The 22835-nt window shown below is 42.3% G+C and overlaps 1 protein-coding gene across 2 annotated transcripts in view; it reads left to right on the top strand.

The window, feature by feature from the left end:
* Positions 1-792: 792 nt before the first annotated feature.
* stac (SH3 and cysteine rich domain) overlaps positions 793-22835 on the top strand; it is a 30674-nt gene continuing 8631 nt past the window's right edge. The window contains exons 1-8 of one of the 2 annotated variants that reach the window (XM_076749451.1): positions 820-1281; positions 2567-2599; positions 4294-4627; positions 12855-12988; positions 17978-18059; positions 18268-18374; positions 19262-19343; positions 20262-20329. In XM_076749451.1, coding sequence (XP_076605566.1) covers positions 1168-1281; positions 2567-2599; positions 4294-4627; positions 12855-12988; positions 17978-18059; positions 18268-18374; positions 19262-19343; positions 20262-20329 — 954 coding nt within the window. In that variant the 5' untranslated portion in view covers positions 820-1167. Of the gene's footprint in view, positions 1282-2566; positions 2600-4293; positions 4628-12854; positions 12989-17977; positions 18060-18267; positions 18375-19261; positions 19344-20261; positions 20330-22835 lie in introns of both variants that reach the window. The other variant, XM_076749452.1, reaches the window with a different exon arrangement.

Consider the following 22835-nt stretch of genomic DNA (forward strand, 5'->3'; position numbering starts at 1 on the left):
TGTGATGTTAGTTTTTTTATATTGGCTGTTTAATTTGTACAAAAACCAAAGTGTACAACAAATTTGCTTCTCCACATTAGCTTATTTCCCCACAGAGAGAAGGTCCAGCACATATCTAACATGAACCCCAAATAAGAGGTTCATCTTTTTACACTTTTACACATTTTTGTATGGATTAAACAAACAATATATAATATTTTAATTAGTGAGCCTTACATGAACTGGTAGGGGTAATTTGTTAATTTAGGACCCTTATGCTAATCTAAGATAATGCTAACCTAATTGCTGCACGGTAGCTTCTTATTTAATGGACAATAACTGAAAAGCAATCAAACTTCTCATCTTGCTAGCTAACACACAGCAATAAAATACGAGTGACTCTCAAAATGTGAATTAGTCATTTAACAATTCAATATCATTTTGGTCAAAATGATAGTGACCAATTTCCTATATGTGACTAATTATTTAGTCTTCACCTGCTTCAGATAGATTCTCTCAGTCCATATCATTTAGTCTAAACCAGGAAGATCACTGAAAAAACCTGTTTCTAGAAAGAAAAAAAAAAAAATATAAGCCAGTGGGTTTTCCCTGGAAGTAAGAAACAAGTGGCCATCCTGTTACACATCTTTTCACTTTCTTCAGCAGGGATTCAAGTTGACCATATGGGTGTTTTTCTCTTGAGTATGTCCTCCATCTGAGTTTTGGCAGGACAGAGTCGTTGTGTCATGTTTCTCCTCCTTCTCCATCCTTCCCTCCCCTGGTCGGTCACAGCTCTCCGCCCATCAGAGTATTGGCAGTGTGCGGCGCACGGCGCGCGGCGTGGACTTGGAGATGTCTTGGCAGCATTACGCGCGACGACACGATAAACGCCAAAGCCTCCTGTAGAGGGAGAGGACACTGTGAAGCTGAACTGGACTGACTTAAACTTTTAATTCGGAGAGCACTTCTTCTGCCTCCTCAAGACATTTTTCTTATCTCTTCCTGTCGGCGGATGAGACTCAGACCTCCTCTTCGGAGCGGCGGCAGCAGCAGCGGGTCTGGATGACTTCTCCTCCTTTTGTCCTCGGGTCACGGTGACTATGTAGGAATGGGAACGACATAAACAGCTCGGGGAGACAACAAACTCTACAGAGCAGCCGTTTTTTTTAGAGATCCCAAAAAGAGAGGATGATCCCACCGGCCAACATGATTCAGGACGAAAGTGGGGGCAAACAGGACGAACGGGACCAGAATGAGACACCCAAATCCCCGACGGCGAACGCCAGCCAGCAGGAAACCAAGGTAGGACTGTCCTGTTATTATCTGGTATTTACCATCACCCCGGACAGACAGATATACTGTGGGATACTCCATACATCACCCCAACTCTTATTAATAGAGCAGGGTAAACAAACTTCTATCAACATGACCATAAAATAGATTCAACAGGGATCAGCTCCCAAAAAGAACAACATGTTTTAAAGTGTCACTTCTTTTTTTTTTTTTTTTTTTTTTTTTTTTAACACTGACTCACACACTGATCAGCCTTTTATCACAGCTTCAACAGTCTGATGCTTATTAAAAATCAAGGAGGATAGACTTGAGAAATATCATCAGCTGTACGAATAGGACAGAAAACACTAACATAACATGTTTAAAGTGCCACTAAGAGTCCAGCGAGCCACCTCAGCGGGTTGGAATACCATTAGAATAACATCATGATGTTATACCATATAAGAAAACAACCTTTAGATGAGGATGAGACCAGTTAAAACTCACACACTTCATAGATCCTTAAGACTTTAATCAAAATACAGTTTTTTTTTTTCCTGAGGTAAAAGTCTAATAACTGGTCCGGATCATGGCATTTAAATTCAGCGTTGCTCGATCAATGAGGACTGAAAGGCTATTTAAAGCTCTCGGTTAGCCTAAAACAGGTTCATGGTGGGCCGTAGTGGTAAAAGAAGTGTTATGGTTGTTATGTGTGTATTCATAGAGAATAAGTGGCATATGGGTTTGTACTTTCTACTTGTGGCTGTTGTAGGAAAGTAGGCTGTGTGATAGAGATCCACAGCTGCCTCAGGCGTTTTTTGCCATCTATGTGGGCCACATGTTGCCCAGACTACTACAATTAGCAGTAAAACATTGGACTAGTCATCACAGCAGCTCCCCTGTCCTGTTTCTGAAGCTCCTGTACGGGACAGATGAGACTCACACTTTGTATTATTTTATCCGTTTTTTCTTATATAAGGCTTTTGCATTTGTACGATTAGACCTCGGCCAGTTTTCTCTTTCATCTGGGATGACTCTGTTGCATTGTATTTTTTAAAGCTCGGGCATGTGGGCTCTTACTTCTGGCACGTTTGGTCACTGGGTATTACAAGAGACTCCTGGCTGACTTCTCACTTAAGTTTAAAGCTTCTGCCAAACAGCCTCACTCATTCCCAATATGTCAGAGTCGTAGAACAGCTCAGAAAGACGAAAAGTGATTTAAGAAAGTGTTTCATCATTCGTACAGACAGCTTAAGTAGAATAAGTTTACTATCATTAAGTAAAGCTGTGTTTGTGTTTTTATTCCTCCTTTAAGAATACTGTGAGGCCTGAACATCACAAGCGCAAGGTGAGCCTCCACTCTTGTGCAAACTGTAGCTGATTTTAGTCCATCATAACATAACAGCATACCTGCATGTATATGAAGATAAAAGTTGTTTCGTATACAACTTTTACTGCCTTTTAAGATCGATCACTTCGCGGAGTCAATGGCACAAAAGGTTGAGCTCATCATCACCCATGTTTATAGAGCACACTCTTTGTTCCGAGGCTGCATCAGTGAATGTATTTATTTACAATGATTTGACACGTAATCTTACACGGTCACTGGCTTTTTTAGTTTGTTTTGCATCGTCCAGCCCCCAGTAACCCTTTCTGCTTCATGGTAGAACACAGCTCTTCTGGTGCCATCACACACAGCATGAGCTCCTCGATGCATGCACACATTCCCTCACTTTGATGATAGAGAGAGATCTTTATTTATTACGATTGTCTTCTACTTTAAATATTTAAAACCACCTTACAGGGAAGAAGCGTGGTATCCTTTACTGTCACGGCTTTTGTAAATACAGTGCAACACATGTAGAATTTACAGAAAAAAAACTGCTCATCCATCTGATCTAGTTATCTGAAACCAGCTGCATTAACATTATTGTTGTGTTTTACCATCATTTTTCTTTTCAGGATGTTTGAAAGCCATGCGAGTGAAGAGCTGCAGGAGGTTGCAGTCGAACGTGTGTGCTGTGTGTTCATGTCTGTTGGTGTGTGAGTGTGTGTGTGGGTGGTAATGGTAGAGAAAGGGTCCAAATTGATTGTTTCCAGAGTGACCCGTAGAACTGATTGATCTTCACCATACCAAAGCTGCAGTGATGAGCTCTCTAAACAATTTGCTCAGGCATGTTAGCCAAAAACATCAGCAGCTAGCAGCGTATGTCTGTTTATTCACCTTATTGTTTTGTAGTTTAAGTCTGGCATTTAATAAGAATATCCCGCCTCAGAATCAGCTGATGTAAACTGTGTCTGTGTGTGTATACTGTCATAAACTTAGAGGAGGACGGATCAACCTTGAGCACCCAGCAGATGCAGTGACTCCCCACAGGTGTTTACCTGTTTGCAGTTACATTATGGACATGTACTGTGTGTTAGTATATAATGGACCATTAGGATTCATTCCCTACTCATGCATTACTTAAAACAGAATCCATTTCACTTCAATTAGAGACCTGCAGCCACACGCCAGCCGGAAACCAGAACCATAAAATCACATTACAGTAGCTTAGAGATTCTTTATTGCATGTTTGAGTCCAGAATTAAGTGGTTACACTGAGGAGGAAGTACACACTGAGAGGTTAAATGAGGAGCTGTCAGTGTAGAGTGTTATGAATAGCATTACTGTAAAAAAGGGGACTAATGAGATTGATAGAAGCTGCGGCCAGAAATGGCAGCACAGCGTGTGAGAAATAGTGTTGACGTGATGCATCGCCCTAAACAGGAAATCACATTACCTTCCAGGTAGGGAACCTCGAAGGTTTTCCACTGAGCAGTGATAAGTTGCCCCTAGCCGTGGTCTTTTTATCGGCCACTGAGACATTTGCCCGAAGGTTTTAGAGACTAAGCTTGTAATTTATTTTGGCTATAACAGGAATTGATTTACTTCACATCTCACTCTGTTGCTCTGAATTCTCCTCTCTCTCCTCTGTCCTCATTTATCCTATTCTTTTTCTCTCCCTCGCTCCATTTTCAACTCTTTTTCTCTCTTTTCAGCTGCAGAGACTCAAGCGCTCTTTGTCCTTCAAGACCAAGAGCATCCGCAGCAAGAGCGCAGACAACTTCTTTCGAACCAGCAGCGACAACAAGACGGAGCTGCTGTCTGACGTGAGCAGCAGCACGGGCCATCTCTGCAACATCGGGATGGCCCCGCCGCACACCACCAACCTCCCCATCCCTCCAGTCCCTCCAGCCATTCCCTGCGCTCCTCCTCCCACATCACGCTCCCAGTCACGCAACCCGCTGCAGGTAGACTCAGCGGGACACTGCTTCATGGAGCACATCTTCAAGAAACCCACGTTCTGTGACGTCTGCAACCACATGATCGTAGGTATGGTTACCGCCCCCTCCCCCCTTCATTAGTGTCATCAGAATATGAAACAAAGCACGGTGACAGGATCGTAGCAGAAAGCAAGGTAAAAAAAAAAAAAATCCTGCACATCATCGAATGAACTTTGCAATCACAGCATTGAGCATAACCTTTTCATAATGAGTCCTTCATCAGCTTATCTTTCAAGATAACCCGATGAAGGTATAAGGAAAACTTTACTGCCGTCAGAATCAAAATTAGAGAGTAATAAATATGCAGTAATATGCATATTTGGAATGGAGACAGCAGGATGCAAGAGGTTATAGTCTCCTAAAACAGCTACCTTTGTTTTCAGAGGCTAAATACGGTGAACGTGCACACAAGCCATTTGTATTGAAACACACTCAGACAGTTCAGCACCTGACACTGAGCATCCAGCTTGACCTGCTGACATGTGACCAAAGTATCTCCGTCCTCCTTTTTCGCACACCGAGCCAAATCCCTCCATCTGTCCTCTGGGATGTCAGATAGCCAACAACAGCCGTGCCAGCTCCTCTACCTGTTCTCCCCTCACCAGATGTTCCGGTTGCTCCCCCTTGTTAGCCATCAGTACTGAGAGGCCACTAAGTCTTTATATCTCAGGGCCTCAGCAGCATGATAATGACAAGGGCTGCCTGTACCATCTGCTCAGCAAGCCCCTGATATCACGTTTGGTAGCGGATAGAAGATGTCCGACTGGTGGGAATGTAGGCAGTTCAAAGACGAGCATGTAAATGGGCACACATACGCTGGAGTAACACCAATATTCGACCAGTTTGCAAACAACCTTTGATTTTCTTTGTGTAATTGAAGGAAATTAAAGTAAGAACTTGGATTTCCCTCTTCTAAACTAAGAAAAGCAAAATAAATTGGCCCTGTAAGTTTGGAGACTGAGTCAAAGCTCTAAAAAAATACTTTTACACTAATAATGTATTAAATGACAATGTGTAATGTGAAAGGCGTCACTCATAGTGATAAATGCACGGAATTTTCAGATCATTAACTTGACTGACTCTCACTCTCGAGCAGACAAAGTTAGCGACTCAGCAGGTGAACACAGCTGATCAGCTAAAGAGCCAGATATTTCCCTCAGGAGGTGGTGGAGAGCAAAGCCAAGCTAAAAGGAGAGTGAATATTAGATTAACTGTCACACTCTAAATGAATGATTATTTCACTTCATATCTCTTGGATGTGTAAATAAGAAGCTGTTTGCAAACAAATTCATCATTTCAATTCCAGCTTGACTAGCATAAACTTCATTTCTGGCATCAACATGGTCACATGAGGATGGAGGACACCAACAAATCTGTTAACAGTTTTGGTAGTGGCCATCAAAAATCCACGCCGGCTTTGAATGTGTGACGACTTAAGTAAAACTCATTCTGCCATAAGACATATTTATACATGTCTACCATCATCGTTGCTTACACTGGTCTGTTTAATGTAGCGCGGTCAGTGCGGTGCGTCCAGTGGAAAAAGCTTCGAATGGGCCTCTGGTGGTCAGTTAATAATGAAAGTGTGATGTCGGGCCTGCTTGGCCCTGTGATAGGTGGTGAGCCCTCTGGTGCACTCATGAAAAAAGATACTGCCCTCTTCTTCATTTGTCCTGCTTTAATGAGAACACAGCATGGTCAGCAGCAGAGAGAGAGAGAGAGAGAGTGGAGGATGGCTATCTCTCTCTGTTTGTGTGTGTGTGTGTGTGTGTGTGTGTGTGTGTGTGTGTGTGTGTGTGTGTGTGCATAATAAGCTGCGATGGTGCTGTCAAAGTCTGACTCAGTGTCCCGGAGTCAAAGAGCAGCTCACAGGAGAGAGAGAGAGACATAGTGGTGTTGGAGGGGACTCAAACTGAGAGTACAAGCATACTGTGATTATTAAATCCTAATGCCCATTCATTACAAAGTTTATGGAGTTCAATTAGTGTGGCCATTATTTATTGAACTAATTACTGTCAGAGTTGGGGACAAGGTTCTGTGGGTTGGAAAGTACTTGGAATTGAGTGGATATAAGTGCACAACAAACTAAATCCACATTTGTACTTTTCTGTGCACAGTATCACACTTGGTTCTCTCAAGTACAAAGCAAGTGTTGTCGGTACAGATTTTCATTCAGGCGTTTATCAGTCTCATCCTGCAGACACAAACCCAAACAGACACACAGGTCTTTGTATATGATCTGTAGAAAGATAGCACTTAGGGCTCTTAGAGTAACACTTCAGCCAAAGGTGGCGAGCAAAGAGTACAGTGAGCACCTCCTCTGCCCCTCTACATATATACCGACATATCGTACACATTATACCTGTTACTGCTTTAGTAAAAAGGTGTTTAAATCCACATATAATTACAATCCGTCCTACACTAATATATAGTTTAATACCTGTATGTTAATAGTGCAAAAGGCGGCCTGGAAAACACCACCTTCTTCCTAAAGGAGGATCCTCTATTAAATAAGAGCCTGTACAAATTGAAGGTGTCATCTATAATAAAAAAGGTTAAATGATATTAAAGTACTCACTGACTCATTCATTATGTTTACTCAGAGGAAGGTAGAGCAAACTAGATTAGTAATATTCAATAGAGCAGTGAACATGTTTCCGTTCTTGTGTAAGTATATAAGAGACTAGCTCATACATTGTTTCATTGACTGCTTGTAATTCAACATAAGGATAATAGAAACTGTCCATGTATTTCAGGTTACAACACAAAGAGCAACTGTTATCCAGAAAATTGTTAAGAGTTACAGTTTACGAAGTGCATTCAGCGTGCATGTTTAACCTTTATTTATTCCAAGGTTACTCGCTCCTGTTGTGTTCCACCCGTGTTCTTTGCTCATTCATTACATGGGCTAAATGCAATATGCAGCATGCAGCTCAGAAAAGCAAGTGTCCTTGTTGTGAAACTCACAGTGAATTAATTTCACTGGTACATAAAAATGTTCTGTTCGCTAATGCTGAGTTATTGATCGCAGGACCCTCCTTATGAAATAAACGTCTATATGAGTGAATGGGAGGGTTGTTTGTGGCCGGCAGAAGGTGAAATATAATTTGCAGGACAGGCTTGCAGAAATGAAATATTCACAGCTTTTAGATTGTGAGTTTATGTAACAACACAAATAGCTTGAGGGATTATACTTTGCACAGTAAAAAAAGTATATTTTCTTAAAGGACACACTGAATGACAGATACACTGCATGCAGATGACAATTGCAAACTTTTAAGCTATTACAAGCTATTACAAAATATCACTGTCAGTCAGTAATCACTGACATCCTGCAACAACCTTTAGGGGTTAATTTACTTTCACGATCCCTTAACTGCATCAAATCAAGGCATCCAGATTCTTGGACTCCTTAATAAGACAAGTTGATGTTCATCACCAATCTGTGCTATGAAATCCCTGAGCTATACATGACAGGTTTGGTCGCCCCCGCAGAGAAATTAATCTGGGATCAGAGGTCAAGACTGGGTACACCGCTGTGGTGATAACTGAGGTTTTACTATTCCTCCCTGCATTAACACGTACACGTGCTGCGCTAAAGTGTCAGAAACACACACTCTCACTGTGTAAGAGATGTATACTAGCGGGTGTCTATCATCAAGATGCAACAGCCGTGTCTTGCGCTTCCACCGATACTGCATTTATCCATTCTAGCATCACAGTCAACGGGTGACATTGTCTGCCATGTCTTAAAAATGTCTCTCACGCCGGTACTCGAGAAAAAAAAATGCATTATAAAATGTCAAACTGGATGGTTGCCAGCGGGGAAAATGCCAGCTGAAAAAAGTCAAATCATGAAGAGTTTAAAGAAATTGATATTTTTGGAGGTGATGACATATTTGAGTTTAAACTTTGACTCAAACTACATGTAGCTATTTTTAGCCATGCTAGCGACATTTATTGATGGCAGAGTCCGCCTGTCTGTTGGTCCACCACTTTAGCCGAGACTGAAATATCTCCAGAAATATTGGATGGATTGCCATGAAAGTTTGCACAGACATTCATGGTCCCCCGAGACTTTTCCTCTCGTTCCACCACGAGGTGTTCTTTGAAATGTCTTGACGATTAATGGATGGATTTTCATGACATTTGGTACACACACGCTCGCATCCCCCTCAGGATGAACTGAAATAACTCTGGTGACTTTTTATGCAGCGCCATCATTAAAATTCTCTTTGAAAATCTAACGACATTCCCATTAGCCTGGGCTATACTTTGTGTTTATTGCTAATTAGCACATGCTAGCATGCATACTGCTAGCCTAAGATGGTAAACATGATCAACATTATACCTACAAAACACCAGGTTGTTTTCATTGTGAGAATGTGAGAGGCAGACAGAGACTCTGGCCTGGCTGAGGATTATCGTCTTATCCAGATTTGTTTTGTTTGAAGGAAATTTTATTTCAAATCTATATTGCCAGAGAAACATACACATATGATACCATTTGGCAGATAACATAGGAATAGTTGGGCCTAAATGTATTACACATTTTAGGCTTTATTTACGTAGTTCTCAAGATGGGGGAATGGATTTTTCCAGTGGTAACACAAATCAAATGGCTGTGGGAGACACTAATTAACGTCTGCAAATAAACCAAAGAATGCTGCTCAGGTCAGTGTTTTGGAGGAGCTTAAGAAGAAGAGATGGTGGAGGAGTTATTGTCATGATGAAGGTTATTTGCACAGGAAATCAGGAGGCGTGAAGTGAGAACTGGAGCTTAATGGATCAATGTGTGGCTATTGTGAGGGGAGTGTGCAGCGTGAGAGATGCTGTCGGGAGGAAGACTGGGAAATTCAGGGAGAGAGAGTGTGTGGGAAAAAATAAGAGGCAAAGTCTTGTCTTTTAGTGGAGAGTGAATGAATAGTGGGCTTTGAAGCCAGAGTAGCCAAGAAAGATCAAATGCCAGAGAGAGCAGCACTGTCACTCTGTGTTATAGCCACATCACAAATCTGCTTAGCCCCAGTTAAACCCTCTCAAGTATTTTAGTATATATTTTTTTAAAATAAAGAAATATCCAATCCGATAGTTGGCTGCATACTCGTGCTGCCCTATGACGTGTGTGTGTGTGTGTGTGTGTGTGTGTGTGTGGGCTGGGGGGTGTCTGGAGTGTGTGCTCGCACACGTTCTGCTACGTTATGTGTGATGAGAAGATTGCAGGTTGCAAATGAAAATCCAGATTCAGAACCCGTCTCTGGGCCTACACAGATTTTTACAGTTAGAAATGTAATCGTCAAGATTGTGATGATAGCAGCTCGTTTTGGCTGCACTTTGGACATTATTCTGTTTATTTCTGACATTTTGACATTTATTCCATAACAGTATAACCACTGTCATCAGCCTACAAGTTGTTTTTGTTTGCAACAGAAATATAATCACTGTGATTGTGATGATAGCCAGGTCAGTTAACAGGCATAGGCACTACTCGTTGTGGCTGCACTGAGGATATCAAGAATTTGATTTCTTACGTTGTGATAGCCATTTCTTCCAATGCACAGTATGAACTTCTAGTCCCATTTTGGATGCATGGTGCTGTTATTAAGTGTGGCTTCACGGCTGCTATTCGGTGCTGAAGTCTCTCACCTTTGTACGTGAAGCACGTTTTTGTCATTGCCATGTGGTCGCTTGTACAAGGCTTACAGCTATTTTGTCGAATATTCTATTGGCCAAATTCAATTAAAAACTAATGTGCTGTGTGCCATATGTGCTTTTATTGAAAAACAAGAACTCCCCGTGCATTCAGAGATACAGACAAGAGCTTTAGTCAGGCTGTTTTCAAGATGCTGTAGATGTCTGAAGGAGAATGAAGCTCCAAGTGCTTGTTAAACAAAATCAGCTGACCTGATTTAGTGTGACCTAAAAATTGGTACAGGTTTGTGCCCATTGCCTCTGCTGCCGCTGCTGCCGCTGCTGCTGCTGCTGCTGCTGTTGTTGTTGTGGTGATCTGTGGCTCACCGATGAGGGTTCAGGCCGGGATCACGTTTCTCTCGGTTTCCGTCTTAGGTTAACGAACTCCGCTCCCGCTCTGTGTCAGTGAGGCTCAGCCAAGCAACACAAGAGCTTTAAATGGGGAATACAGATCCAGTTTTCCACCCATTACTGAGTTTCGAGTGTCTGTCGCTGCTGTTCAGCTCCAGACAGCCGTTACTCCAGTTCACATTACAGCCCGCGAAGAGCAAGCAGAGATTTTTTTTCCCCTCTTTTGGCTAAGTAAACTACACATGAGGGGCTTTGTACCTCAAGTACACAGTATCCTGTGTTTGCTGTCTTGTTCGGGGATCAAGTGTTCTGCTTGGTTTCACATTTACAGTAATGTTACCTCTGCTCACTGAACCTCTGCTCATCAAACTGATTATGCTGCATTTTTGAGAATAATCCGAACTGAAATGCTGAAATTATTTGCACGCCACAATGCACACACACACACACACACACACACATACACACACAAACAAAACAACTATACCCAACATGACAATCTTGAACAGGCCTGACGATCTTTCAGAGATCAAATTTGGCTTGTTCAGATCTTATACTCTCCCTGCGCTCTCAACGCCCACTGAAGATCGATGAATCCTTTGCATGTCCATATTTTCACATGCAGAGTTTCAGCCAGGGCAGGGCACGTGCTTATTGATTAATCAATAAAGAGCCAGAAGTGCACGGCTGCCAGACTACGACTAATAACAGCACAGGGACGCTGTGATACTGTCCTCTCTTGTTAATGTGGAATGGCTGTTAAATGATACACTTTCATGTATAACACAGAGATAATGTGAAGCCCTTTCTACTCTCATGATTATCCCACAAGATTATGAGTTCACATTTTCATATATTTGATCTTGTGCCACATGCCTCTACAGTGCAGGGCTCAGTACTGACTTTTAAAAAGCAGTTGCCAGATTGGCAACTAAAGGCCAAGAATTTCTCGAAATGGTTGCCAGTGGCAAATTGGCATCCGTTACTGTTGAGCTCTGACAGTGAAGTAGCAGCTGTCTCTTAGCTTAACTGCTAAGTCAAGGTTCAGCTCAGTCAGCCAAACTTGTTATCATAACATTTCAATGCAGAATATTTACAGAGGTAATATTTGATGCTTAAGCTCTGGCCACATCACTCCCTCCATGCACACACAGCCTCAGCCGAGCAGAGGCTGGGCAGTGATGAACGCTTCCTCCCCCAGTGTCAAACCCTACAGGTGGATGCTGGAGATGCTTATGAAATGTTATATGAACTTTTTTTTTTTTTTTTTTTTTTTTACAGCTTACTCCAATATTGAGGATTTTTTTCTTCCTTGAGCAGGAAAACAGCCCATGATGCTTCAGGGTCTAGACAGTAATCTTTTAAATCTTTAAAAGTTAAGGAAGCTGAACTTTTGACAAGCTAAAGCTGGATTCCCCCATTCGCTCTCCAAACGTGCTCACTTACTGCACATTCATGCAAACCTGCCTGTTCACGTTTTGCTCTGTTGTTGTATTTCTTTCTGTGTTACAAACCCACAGACAGTGAGAGAGCCCCAGCTCACCGATCTGCATTAAAGACTGAGCTGCAATGATACAATCTGTTGTTGTTGCCATGTGAGCTCTGTTCTCTGCCGACACCTTTCTCTTCACAATCTCACATCTCCGCCCTGAACAAGACTATCTTTCTCCCTTTTGTCTCCTCAGTTATCTCACTCTCCGTATTCATTTGTTACTCCTTCGCACACCTTTATGCACAAATGCGCACGTACATGCTGAGTGCTTGCAGTTGCAATGTTGCGTAACTTTGGTTCACAAATAAGTCAGATTAGTCTTAATTTATTCCAGCAACTGTGAGTCACACATTAATAAGTGTGGATGAGCTGCACACAGGCAGCAGTTTGAAACGGTTTCACATGGTGGAGATAGCACGAGCTCAGTTGCAGCCAGTTTAGTGAAAACGGTTTTGCAAGAGTGCGTATCATGTGTCGCTTTTGCTAAATTTTGTCCCTGTTAAAATGTTCCACATGTCACTTCGCAGGTTTCTCCCATTGCATGCTGGGAAAGACTCCAGAAACTCTGGCTAGGAATAAGTGTGTAAAGACAATGAATAAATGAATGAGATGTTGCTCTGAGCAACAGTTTCCATTACCTCTGCCTTTTTGTGTGTAATTTGCTGTTCGCTTAGGAACAGCATGTGAGTCCAGTTCCCGACATGACAGATCTGAGCCTGTTGCCTCTTGTCTGTGTGTGTATCAGGTACAACAGCCAAGCATGTGGTGTTCCTGGCGGGAAACACGGCAAAGCACGGACTCCGCTGCAAAGCCTGCAAGATGAGCCTCCACCACAAATGTGAGAATGGAGTGGGACAGCAGCGCTGCATGGGCAAACTGGTAAGATGCAGGACACAGAATAAACAAGACATGAGACGTGATGCAGACGGTGCATTTGTCTCTTTGCTGTCCACAGTTTGGGAGATTCTGAGCTTCAGGAATATAGTCGCTGATGTCATTAGCAACCAAAACAGACATATTAGAATTGGCTGTCCGACCGTTTCCCACCAGAATGTGCTTATTCAGAAATCACACTCTATGTGTGAGTGTGCTGGTACATCTGTGACCACCATCCATCCTCGTCATCGTCCTCATCATCGTTATATCATCACTCTGTCTGTCTGTGTGTTAGATAATAGTAATGCAAAAATACCGGCCCCTCCTCATCGCCGTCAAGCTGCCGTCAGCATAAACCATTAAATCAGGATCGATACAATCACCCTGAGGCAGCTTCATATCAACTATTGAAGATGTCGCACGTAATAGTTTTATGATGTGTTTGACATTTCACTATCTCAGTCCTGATGTCTCCTTTTTTTAAAGTCAAGCCCGGCTCACTGGTCAAATTCGGTTGTGGAAAATAATATTTGTAATAATTATTACATCATTAATTACTCGATTTTGAGCTTTTCTATCAGTACCAGAGGAAATGAGATTGTGATAACTTTTGAGGATCACAAAAAAGGGAAGGTTGGCAATATTAATCAATGATAATCACACTGAATAAATAGTACTCTGGCCCCAATATGCCGCTATTGATAGCAGCCATCAGTTAGCTTTGGTTTCTGCCATTTAAAACAGCTTTAAACACTTTTGCATTCAGATGTGGTTGAGTGATACTTAGTGTGAACTAGTTTTGTTTGAAGCATGTTGAACCTTTAAAAGCTGAGGGAATTCTTCAACCTTTTGAAAACCTGACTGGAAAACCGTTGGTCAACCTTAAAATAAGCTGATTTTCTTAAATCATGAAGCGATACAAGGTTTTTAAGACTTCATTCAGTTTTTCTGTCATTTTATATAATTCTCTGGAGTCTATAAAATGCATCTGTGAGGTTTGTTTTGGGAACAAATCCAGAAGATGCTTTCATTTCAGCAATTTACTTCCCTATGTTGTTTCATACAAGCTGTTTCTGTGCTAATGAGCTCTAAATTGGAGCCGTAACTGAGCCAAAACTCTAAACCAGAGCTGATTGGTCTATTTCAAATGTGCTTCGACATAATAAAAGTAGATCAAAACTGCAATATTGAGGAGGGGAATTTATTTTACAGTCAGTAAATCAAGATTTTTAAGTGTTATTACCTCACAAGTCAGATGTAATGACGCTGTACTGTAATAACCCCCCGACTACACCGAGAGATCAAGCCTCGTCATCGTCATTGTGCATCGTTTCCCTCCCGGCAGCACACTTTCTGGGGGCCCTGTCCTTGTTATTGGGTGATGCTAATTGAGATCAGGGGCCATAATGTGATGCACAATCATCATCGCCCCTTATCATCTGTGGACCTGCATTACGATGAGACCATTTGGCTGTGGAGTTGGGGTGGGATGAGTGTTTTTACTGGGGAGGGTTCAGTTGCACCAGTGAAAGCCAGCGCCAAGAAAACGTTCATTGCTTCCACTTCAAAGCAAAGCAAATTGGCAGCGAGGACTGATCTGGTACTCTTTAGTCATTCACACATATCCCACACTGAACAGAGAGAGGCTGTAGCTCTGTCAGGTCATTTTATGTGTGATTTTCTACCTTTCCTACCTCGTTCCTCCACAGTATTTGACTACGCTTCCCTTTAGAACATTTGGCTGGAATTGTGAAGAAATCTGGAAAAAATTGAGTTGTTAATCAGCAAGAATAAAGTGAATGTATGTCATATGGAGATGATATGGAAGTAATGCTGACAGTACAGGCTGCCTTTCTCTTTTCCTTTCGTGACGTCTTTCCACGAGAGGCCCGAGGGATGAGGCTTGAAGATATGATCGGCTCTCAGGAGTGGAAAATGAGGTTGAGAGGTCAAGCATAAAAAGGGAAGTTTCCCCAGTGGAGTACAGCTCTAAATTCAACTTACTCTAAACTTGGACACTTCTATGGCCATGCTTGTTTCTCTTGGCTTGAGAGCCTTTTTGCAAAGAAATCAAGTTACCTCATGCTCTGAATCTCTACAAGCTATGAAACCAGTGTATCACCATCTCTTCATTAGAACTCACTGAAACAGTGACAATGAGCTCACAACAAACGTAGTTTAAAAAAATACTCCTAACAGGCCCTGATTCATCTATTTAGTTACATAACATTTTCTTACCAGATAGAAAAGCTGCACTCTAAGAAGAAACTTAAATCTATCATTATCAGCAATAATCTGCTAATTATGCTGTTTTTATGTTTTCAGAGACTATATAAAGGAATTAGCTCGGCATCGCTAGACCGATTCGCCACAAATACAAATATGTCTGGAACGTCTCGGTTCATATTTCATCTCCAAAGGGAGTTATCAATGGATGCAGACCAAAAGGCCTCTGGACACAACTGGATAGACCTACAATCGATGAGAGCAACAAAGCACATGACATCATGGTGGGCAACAGCGAAATGTAAACAGACTATAGCATGCAGCGATGACCGGTGATGGAGTAGAATCAATATGTCTGTCAGCACCCAAACATGCATATTGTGGTGTGTACATGACTAATAGGCACGAGGTGTTTTGGAATCGGTCCAGTTGATCGCCTCAGCAGGCAGCCATGAAACGGGCTACAACGTAATCCTTTGGGGAAACCTGCCCCGTCAACGTGCATCTAAAGGTGTTTGTTTTTGCCACTGGCAGGCTCAGCGGTCTGACACGGATCAGGACGGATGGGAGTCCGGGTCTGAATGGGAGTGTCACCAGACGCATCTGCCAGAGCAAATAAAACATGAGCTCGCAGATGTGTCTGGTTCCCAGGCTGTAAAGAAATACTTGGGTTTCACAAACATTTTTTACTTATCTAGAGTCACACGCACACTTTTCCTTTTTTTATGGTTGTGTATAACGTTTGCAGATACAGTATGCACTCAGAGGGAAAGAGTTGATTTGGCCTCAGTCTTGACAGGTCCAGTCTGTTTGGAGTTTCTGGGAGATCTGGATCAAACATGATTAATAATCAATATGTGTCAGTTAATGTGTGAGTCACTGCTTGAAACTCGATAAGCTGAGTACTACTACAGTGCACAAACTGCGTATTGCACTAAATCTGCTGCAGCAACATGATTCAGAAATTAGTTTTACGGATTCAGAACAATAACATTTGTTCTGCATTTCACTGACAAATCTACAGCTCGTCCAGGCCACTGCATGTAGATCCACACTCAGCTTCATCCAGATTTACTCTTCGTCGTATTGCAATGTGTTAAAGATTATGCAGTGATTGACAGAACAAGATCACTCACAACGTTCCCCGTATGCATGTAGAGTCCATGCTGTTATTTATGAATATTAATAGTTACTGTTTCCAGCTAACAGAGTTATGCGTCCCTCCTCAACCCCTTTGTGTGTGGATGGGTGCTGAATCCTCCAAATCAAAACTCACCAAGGGGACATCTCTCTCTCAAATTAAATTATTTATGGGTGTTTCAGGCTGATAACAGCTGTTCCAGACTTTTTTTGGGGATAAAAGTGGGTTTGGTTTTAAGGCTCACCTGCACTTTGTTTGTGTGCTGAGGAAGAATGTCTACCCGAAACACCTGTCCATGAATGAATAATTTATGTAGAGAGAGCTGTCCACTCTGATTTTTAGTGAAAAGAAAAGCACATTTTGGAAAACATATTTCCAAACTAACTTTTCTAAACTTGCGTAGGTTTAGATATATGATAGTTATGAATTAAAGACTCAGGCTGTGTGATGTCTCTCGTTTGTGGCCAAATAACCCGGACGGGCCCCCAACAAGTGCACGCTTTTAACCTTTCCCTTAATGAGTTCGCCCCCTGAAACTCTGACACCTCACTTATTGAGATGGGCCCGAAGAGCTCAAGGGCTGCTTTTTTTAGCCGTCTCATCATGAAAAGTGTCAAATGAAGAATTAATCAGGACTGATTTACGATGCAGATTTCACCACCTGCCACTTGAATACATGAAATGTAAACAAACCGGGAAAAAAATGCAGTCCTACGAGATTTAGGTCTGATCCTCACATTCTGGAAAGAATAGAGGTTGTTGTAATCAAGAAACATTAATCTTGTAAAAAAAAAAAAAAAAAAAAAAAACGCCGCATGCCATTATTTAATAGGTGAATGTTTATCTTCAGTCTTCAAATGCAAAAAAAAACAACCCTGAAGATATATATATTAAATCATGTCTGCTGGGATTGAGGAGAGTTTCCATCTGTCTTCTGTCCTTAAGACGGATTCAGAGGTGATGTGCAAGTATTGATTGGATAGGACGCAGGTATGAAATGGATATATGAATGATAAATGTTTGAGGGGCTTTGCAGACGGGAGGCGGACATGACCGGCAAGTAAATTAAGACTGTGACCTCAAGACCAGTTTTTTCTTGTCACTTTCATGGCAGTGGATCCTGTCACTTAAATGCATCATATGTAACATTTCTGCATAAAGGTGCCTGAAATCAGCTAGATCTATGTCATGTATAACGTTGAGTTGTGTTCAACGCACAGAAATCTGCAATTTTATCCAACGTAACCGTGTTTTTGTTTCATTCGGTCGCCTGTCAATGTCACATCCCCTTTACAATCTCTGGTTGCTATAACTTCTGGGGAAACAGAAAACAGTGGGGTGAGGAGCAGCAATTTTTTTTTTTTTTTTTATATCTTAGATATTTATCTGACACTGCTCAATCTATTCAGTCTGCAGTGTGATGTATAGTTGTGGCGATTCATCCAAACAGTGATGTCCGACATCCAGCGAGGCCGAACTTTCTCTGTGCAAAGTGCTGAGAAACATCCGCCCAAACACAGTTCGGTGCTGTATGTCAGTGTCAGGCCGCTGCCTGTGGTGCTGCATGTCGATTTGTCTCTGACGTCTGTCTCCTCTCTCTCCTCTCGCTCTCTGTCTCTCCTCAGCCAAAAGGCTTTCGGCGGTACTACAGCTCTCCATTACTGATCCAGGAACAGTATGGTTGCATCAAAGAAGTCATGCCCATCGGTGAGCATCTGTTATGATTTCTGTTCTGTCTGGGATCGCATGCTCTAAAGAGCAAACGTCACTCTTACAGAACCACTTTTCCACTTGAGCTGTTTTATAAGATTTACCTTCCAGGTTTTATAGTATTGTAAATCACCACGTGGCTGTCCTGAAAGCTTAACATTTGTTTACCATCAGCTTTTATCGTGTCTTTAATTCTTTTCTCAAGCCTGTGGCAATAAGGTGGACCCTGTGTATGAGGCCTTGAGGTTTGGTACGTCCCTGGCACAGAAGGCCAAGAGGGCCAGCGGCTCTGAGTCTCCGCACAGAAACTCGGTGAGAATCATTTATCATGTCGGGTAGTGTTTGTTTTCACCCTGCTAACAGTAAATACTCTCACTGTCTTTGTTTAAACCCAAACACAGATAAATTGTATACACAGAAAGTATTTCTCCTTCTTCGTATCTCCTCGGTACACCATAATGTTCACAGACGTATAAACTTGTAGATTATCACAGTTCAGTATTGTACTTATTATGTTTCGTCCCAGTGCACCACACATAGTGTAGCTGATGGTCTAAATAGATACTGCCACTGCTGGGCTGTAAACACTACCAATAAAGGCAGTCTGGTCCAGGCGGTGATGAAGGGAATTGTTGGTGCAAACACTCATGTTACAGCTCTGAAGATGGACTGGACTGATTGGAGAGCTCCACTCTCCGGCCTCCTTTCCATCTGTGTGTGCGTAATACACGAGGAAATCTGTCTTTCATAGCTTATCACTTCTAATGTAAGCTAAGCTGTATGTGCAGTCTGGATGTGTGCCTCCCTGTGATGACATCTGAAAGCTGTTGGGTTTGGGCCATCCTGTCCTGTCCTGTGCAGCTGTTGGTGAATGGGTGTGTGTGTGTGTGTGTGTGTGTGTGTGTGTGTGTGTGTGTGTGTGTGTGTGTGTGTCTCGGTGGAGGCTCACAGAGACAATGTGATCTCAACAGGGGTTATGATAATAGTTTCCAAATGCAGACTTAGAAACAGCATGGTTGCTACAAAACCGTTTTTCTCCAAAATAGCTGGTTAGTCTGTGAAAGTGGATGAAGTTTAGCTAGTTTCTAGGCCAAAATTTGTAAAGAATCTATGTCTCTTTATCTTCACCCATCTATCAATCTATCATTCACCTATCCATCCATCCATCCATCCATCCATCCATTCATGCATCCATGCAGACCAGTGACTTGGATAAAGTTCCAGAGGAAGTGGTGGCTCACAGCAGCAGGCAGGAGCTGTCGAGAAAACACAGCGATGATGGTGAGTATCCGTTGCGGTACACTTTGTGCATCTGGATCAAAGCCATGCAGTGACACAGGGAAAAAAACACACCGCTGTTGCTCTTCCCACAAGAGAGTCTGAGAAGGTTGCAACATCGAATTCTCCTCTTATGATCCATCAGATAAGATTCTTTGCTGTTTTCCACTGAGCTGAACTCGCTCTTTTTGCCGTCTTGCCATGCTCACCCCGAGTCTGCTCCAGAATATCTCGTAGAAAAAGGCCAAAAGAAACGTTTTGACCTTTCTTTTGAAAATCTGCATTGTGTGCAGCTCTTGGTGTAGTGATGGGTGGGTTTTTTTGGTCTCTATAGTGAAGGGCAAGGACAATCTGTGCCACCAGGATACAAAGGTAGCCCTTGGTGTTTGAAAATGCTATTTGAAGCATGGCTACAATGCTGCTGGACTCTTTCCTTCAGAGAATAGTGCCTGACCCAACAAAAGAAGAGACGAATTCATTCTTAACCTGCGCCGCGTGTCGACCACAGAACCGCTGGCTTATCGGGGTAATGCAATAAACTGCGGTCAGTGAAGAACTGTGTTCAAATTTGGTACAGTCTGGATATTTATGAAGCACACAAGGCAAGTCATCGTGTTTCTGATGATTCGAGGCCACCACCAGGCCAGTGTTTCCAATTGTTTTCAAAGGTATCTCATATTCAAACAGGTTGATTGGTGTAAAATCTACGGAGCACGTTCCTGCTCCTAAAGAGACTGTTTTGACTGTTCACAATAATTACCCCTCCATCTTTTCTGCACTCCCACTCATGAGACAACATTCATCATTTTTTCCTCTTTGCTGTTAAGATTCTAAAATAGTAAAGACAACCAACATGTAATCTGAGGAACACTGCAGCGTTTAGACACTTAACAATTGATCTATTTTCTGATGTTTGTCCAGTTTTCACAGTCATTGAGAACGGGACGGAGCATTACCACCAGCCAGACAGAAAGCCTGACCATTTGCCGGTGAGAAACTAATCCTCCTAATATTTTTACATAATACACATGTAATGCTGACAGGTGTGTGTGAGGAGCGCACAATAGATGCCTGAGCAGTTCTGCTCCGCTGACATTCACCTGCATCTCAGAAGTGCTAACAAATCAGGCTTATTTGAACTGAGAGGAAATAATACAAAGTTCTTTTTGCTTCTTTTCTATGTTGATATTCAAGTATTTTGTATTTGCAGGAAATTATTTTCATATTTAAGAATAGGTTGTGTAGTTCATTTTTGTCTCCAACATCGAGTATATGGTGGGACTATGTACTTGGTGCATGTGTCATTGTGCTCCTGAGGATATAACTGAGGACTGCTCACACCTATTTATTTGAAAGAGCAATGGCCAATGGGGAAATTCAACCAACATTCAGCCAACCGACCTCATCACTCAGTGAGTCAGGGACACAATCTCGAGTTTATAAGGCGTTCCAGCCAGAAAAAAAAAAGAAAAAAGCAAGTAAACTGAACTCCTCAGTTTTCTCAGTGATTGTTATTCTGCAGCTCAGATTCATACAGTGTTTTATTGGTGCGGTCTTAAAGCCTCTCCCTGAACTCTTTGTGGTTACTCTGTGAAATGATACCCAGCCAGTCTGTGTCCAGTTTGCACCATTGTGCACTTCCACCCCCCACCCCACCCCCACCCCCACCATCACTGCTGAATTTCCCAGGACTTTGATGGAAAACTTCTCTTCCTGCTGTAACAAATCATCCCCAAGCTGACACAACCACTGGGCTGCACTGATAGAGAGAAGGCTTGACCTTACAGTAATGTTTGGATGTGCAGCTCTGGGATCTGTGCTGCTGTTTTTATTCTCCACCCTGTGGACGGAGTGCTGATGGTGCAAAATGCAGGCTAGAAAGCAAAAGGTTCAACCTCTGTGAATATCTCGCCACCTCCTGCAGAGTAACGATGAATATTTCATGGGCAGATTTCAAAACTGTTCTTTTCCTTTCTATCTTTTCAACTCCCATGGTGGGATTTGTGGGAGAGGTGCTTTCAGTATCAATGTTCTTTGTACATATTTTCTATGTGCAGCCATCTATCCTGTTTACTTTTATAGTTTAACATGTTTATCTCCGTTGTCAACAGTGGAAAAAGACCACAGATACTTGGACAAACACGAAAATGAACAAATAACCATACAAGGCAAAAAACACGCACACACATCCTTTGCAATACAATCTAGCAGTCCAGCCGTCCATTTCGGGCAAGAGACTGCATTGTGCTGTGTTATCAGGCTGGACCGAGCACAGCTGGCAGCGGGCTGTTTGTCTGTCAGCCGACAGGTCCATTAGCTCGGGCTGTCGGACAGACAGATGGAGGCTCTGCGGGGTAATGAGCAGAGAAAAACGCTCAAAAACTGCTGCTTCACGGAGACGGAGCCTCCTCATTGAGATGAGAGGATCACACGCACAAATGGGAACACGTGCAGTCACACACAGGATGCCCATCTGTTCACACTTTTCAGGTTTAGTGTTAAACTAGCCGAGATCAATTGACAGTAAAATTGTCTGGCTCATTCTGTGATTTCTTTCTGGTCTTCTGGTGCTTTTTTTTTGTTGTCAGATGTATAAAAATTTGTTACTTCCAAAAGCCAAATGATTGTTACTGGAACAAACTAGTGCACGACAAAACAATGGATCAAACAAAAGGTGATCGTCATGACAAACCATCATGACCAGACTGCAGTTTCTCTCTGCTTTATGGAGCTTTTTATCATCTTTAAACTCTTTCTCATTTGCTTTTACAGCCTGCAATGTTACTGTTTTGGTTTCATTTTCAGCTTTTCAATTCAGAAAGGAAGGTCTGAAAAACAATGGAAATTAAATGCCCAGAACCATAAGACAAAGTTAGCAACTAGTTAGTGAACATGGTGAAATATTTAGGGCCTAAATCACCAGATATTTGGAAGGAGATCACCAGGTGTCTGTAAACACACCTCCAAATTAAAGCTAACATTGCTCTGTGTCAGCTAGATTCCTAAATAAGCAGCTGTTGGCAAACATGTTTTCCATAAGAAACTTATAAGGTGAGAATATGTGAGTTAACAGGTTGTTTTGCTTTCCCCAAGAGGCGAAAAAAAGAGTGATGACAGATTTTTAAGGAATGAACAATGCTCCTCCATCCCATTGTCCCTCACCTCAAATACCGCCTTCTTTTCCGATAACTCACTTACAAAGGAAGCTGTTATCCTGGCCTTACCTCTCATTCAGTGTTCCAGGCTGCCACAGCATCAGGAGTCTCTCAAGGCCAGCGAGCAGCTCTTAGTTTGTTGTAATGGATTGCCACTGCTTGATGTTATTGTTTTCACCCTGAGGCCACAGAGGCAGTTTGCCTTGTGGCTTCGGTTAACTCAACTCATCCATCAGCCACATTGCTAGTCCACACGGGTGACGCTCGGGGAGCCACAAAAGATCAGAAACACTTCTCTTCATTACTATACAGCGCCACAAAGATGGAGCATTCTCCTGCT

The sequence above is a fragment of the Chaetodon auriga genome, chromosome 14, assembly GCF_051107435.1.
Source record: "Chaetodon auriga isolate fChaAug3 chromosome 14, fChaAug3.hap1, whole genome shotgun sequence".
NCBI lineage: Eukaryota > Metazoa > Chordata > Actinopteri > Chaetodontiformes > Chaetodontidae > Chaetodon > Chaetodon auriga.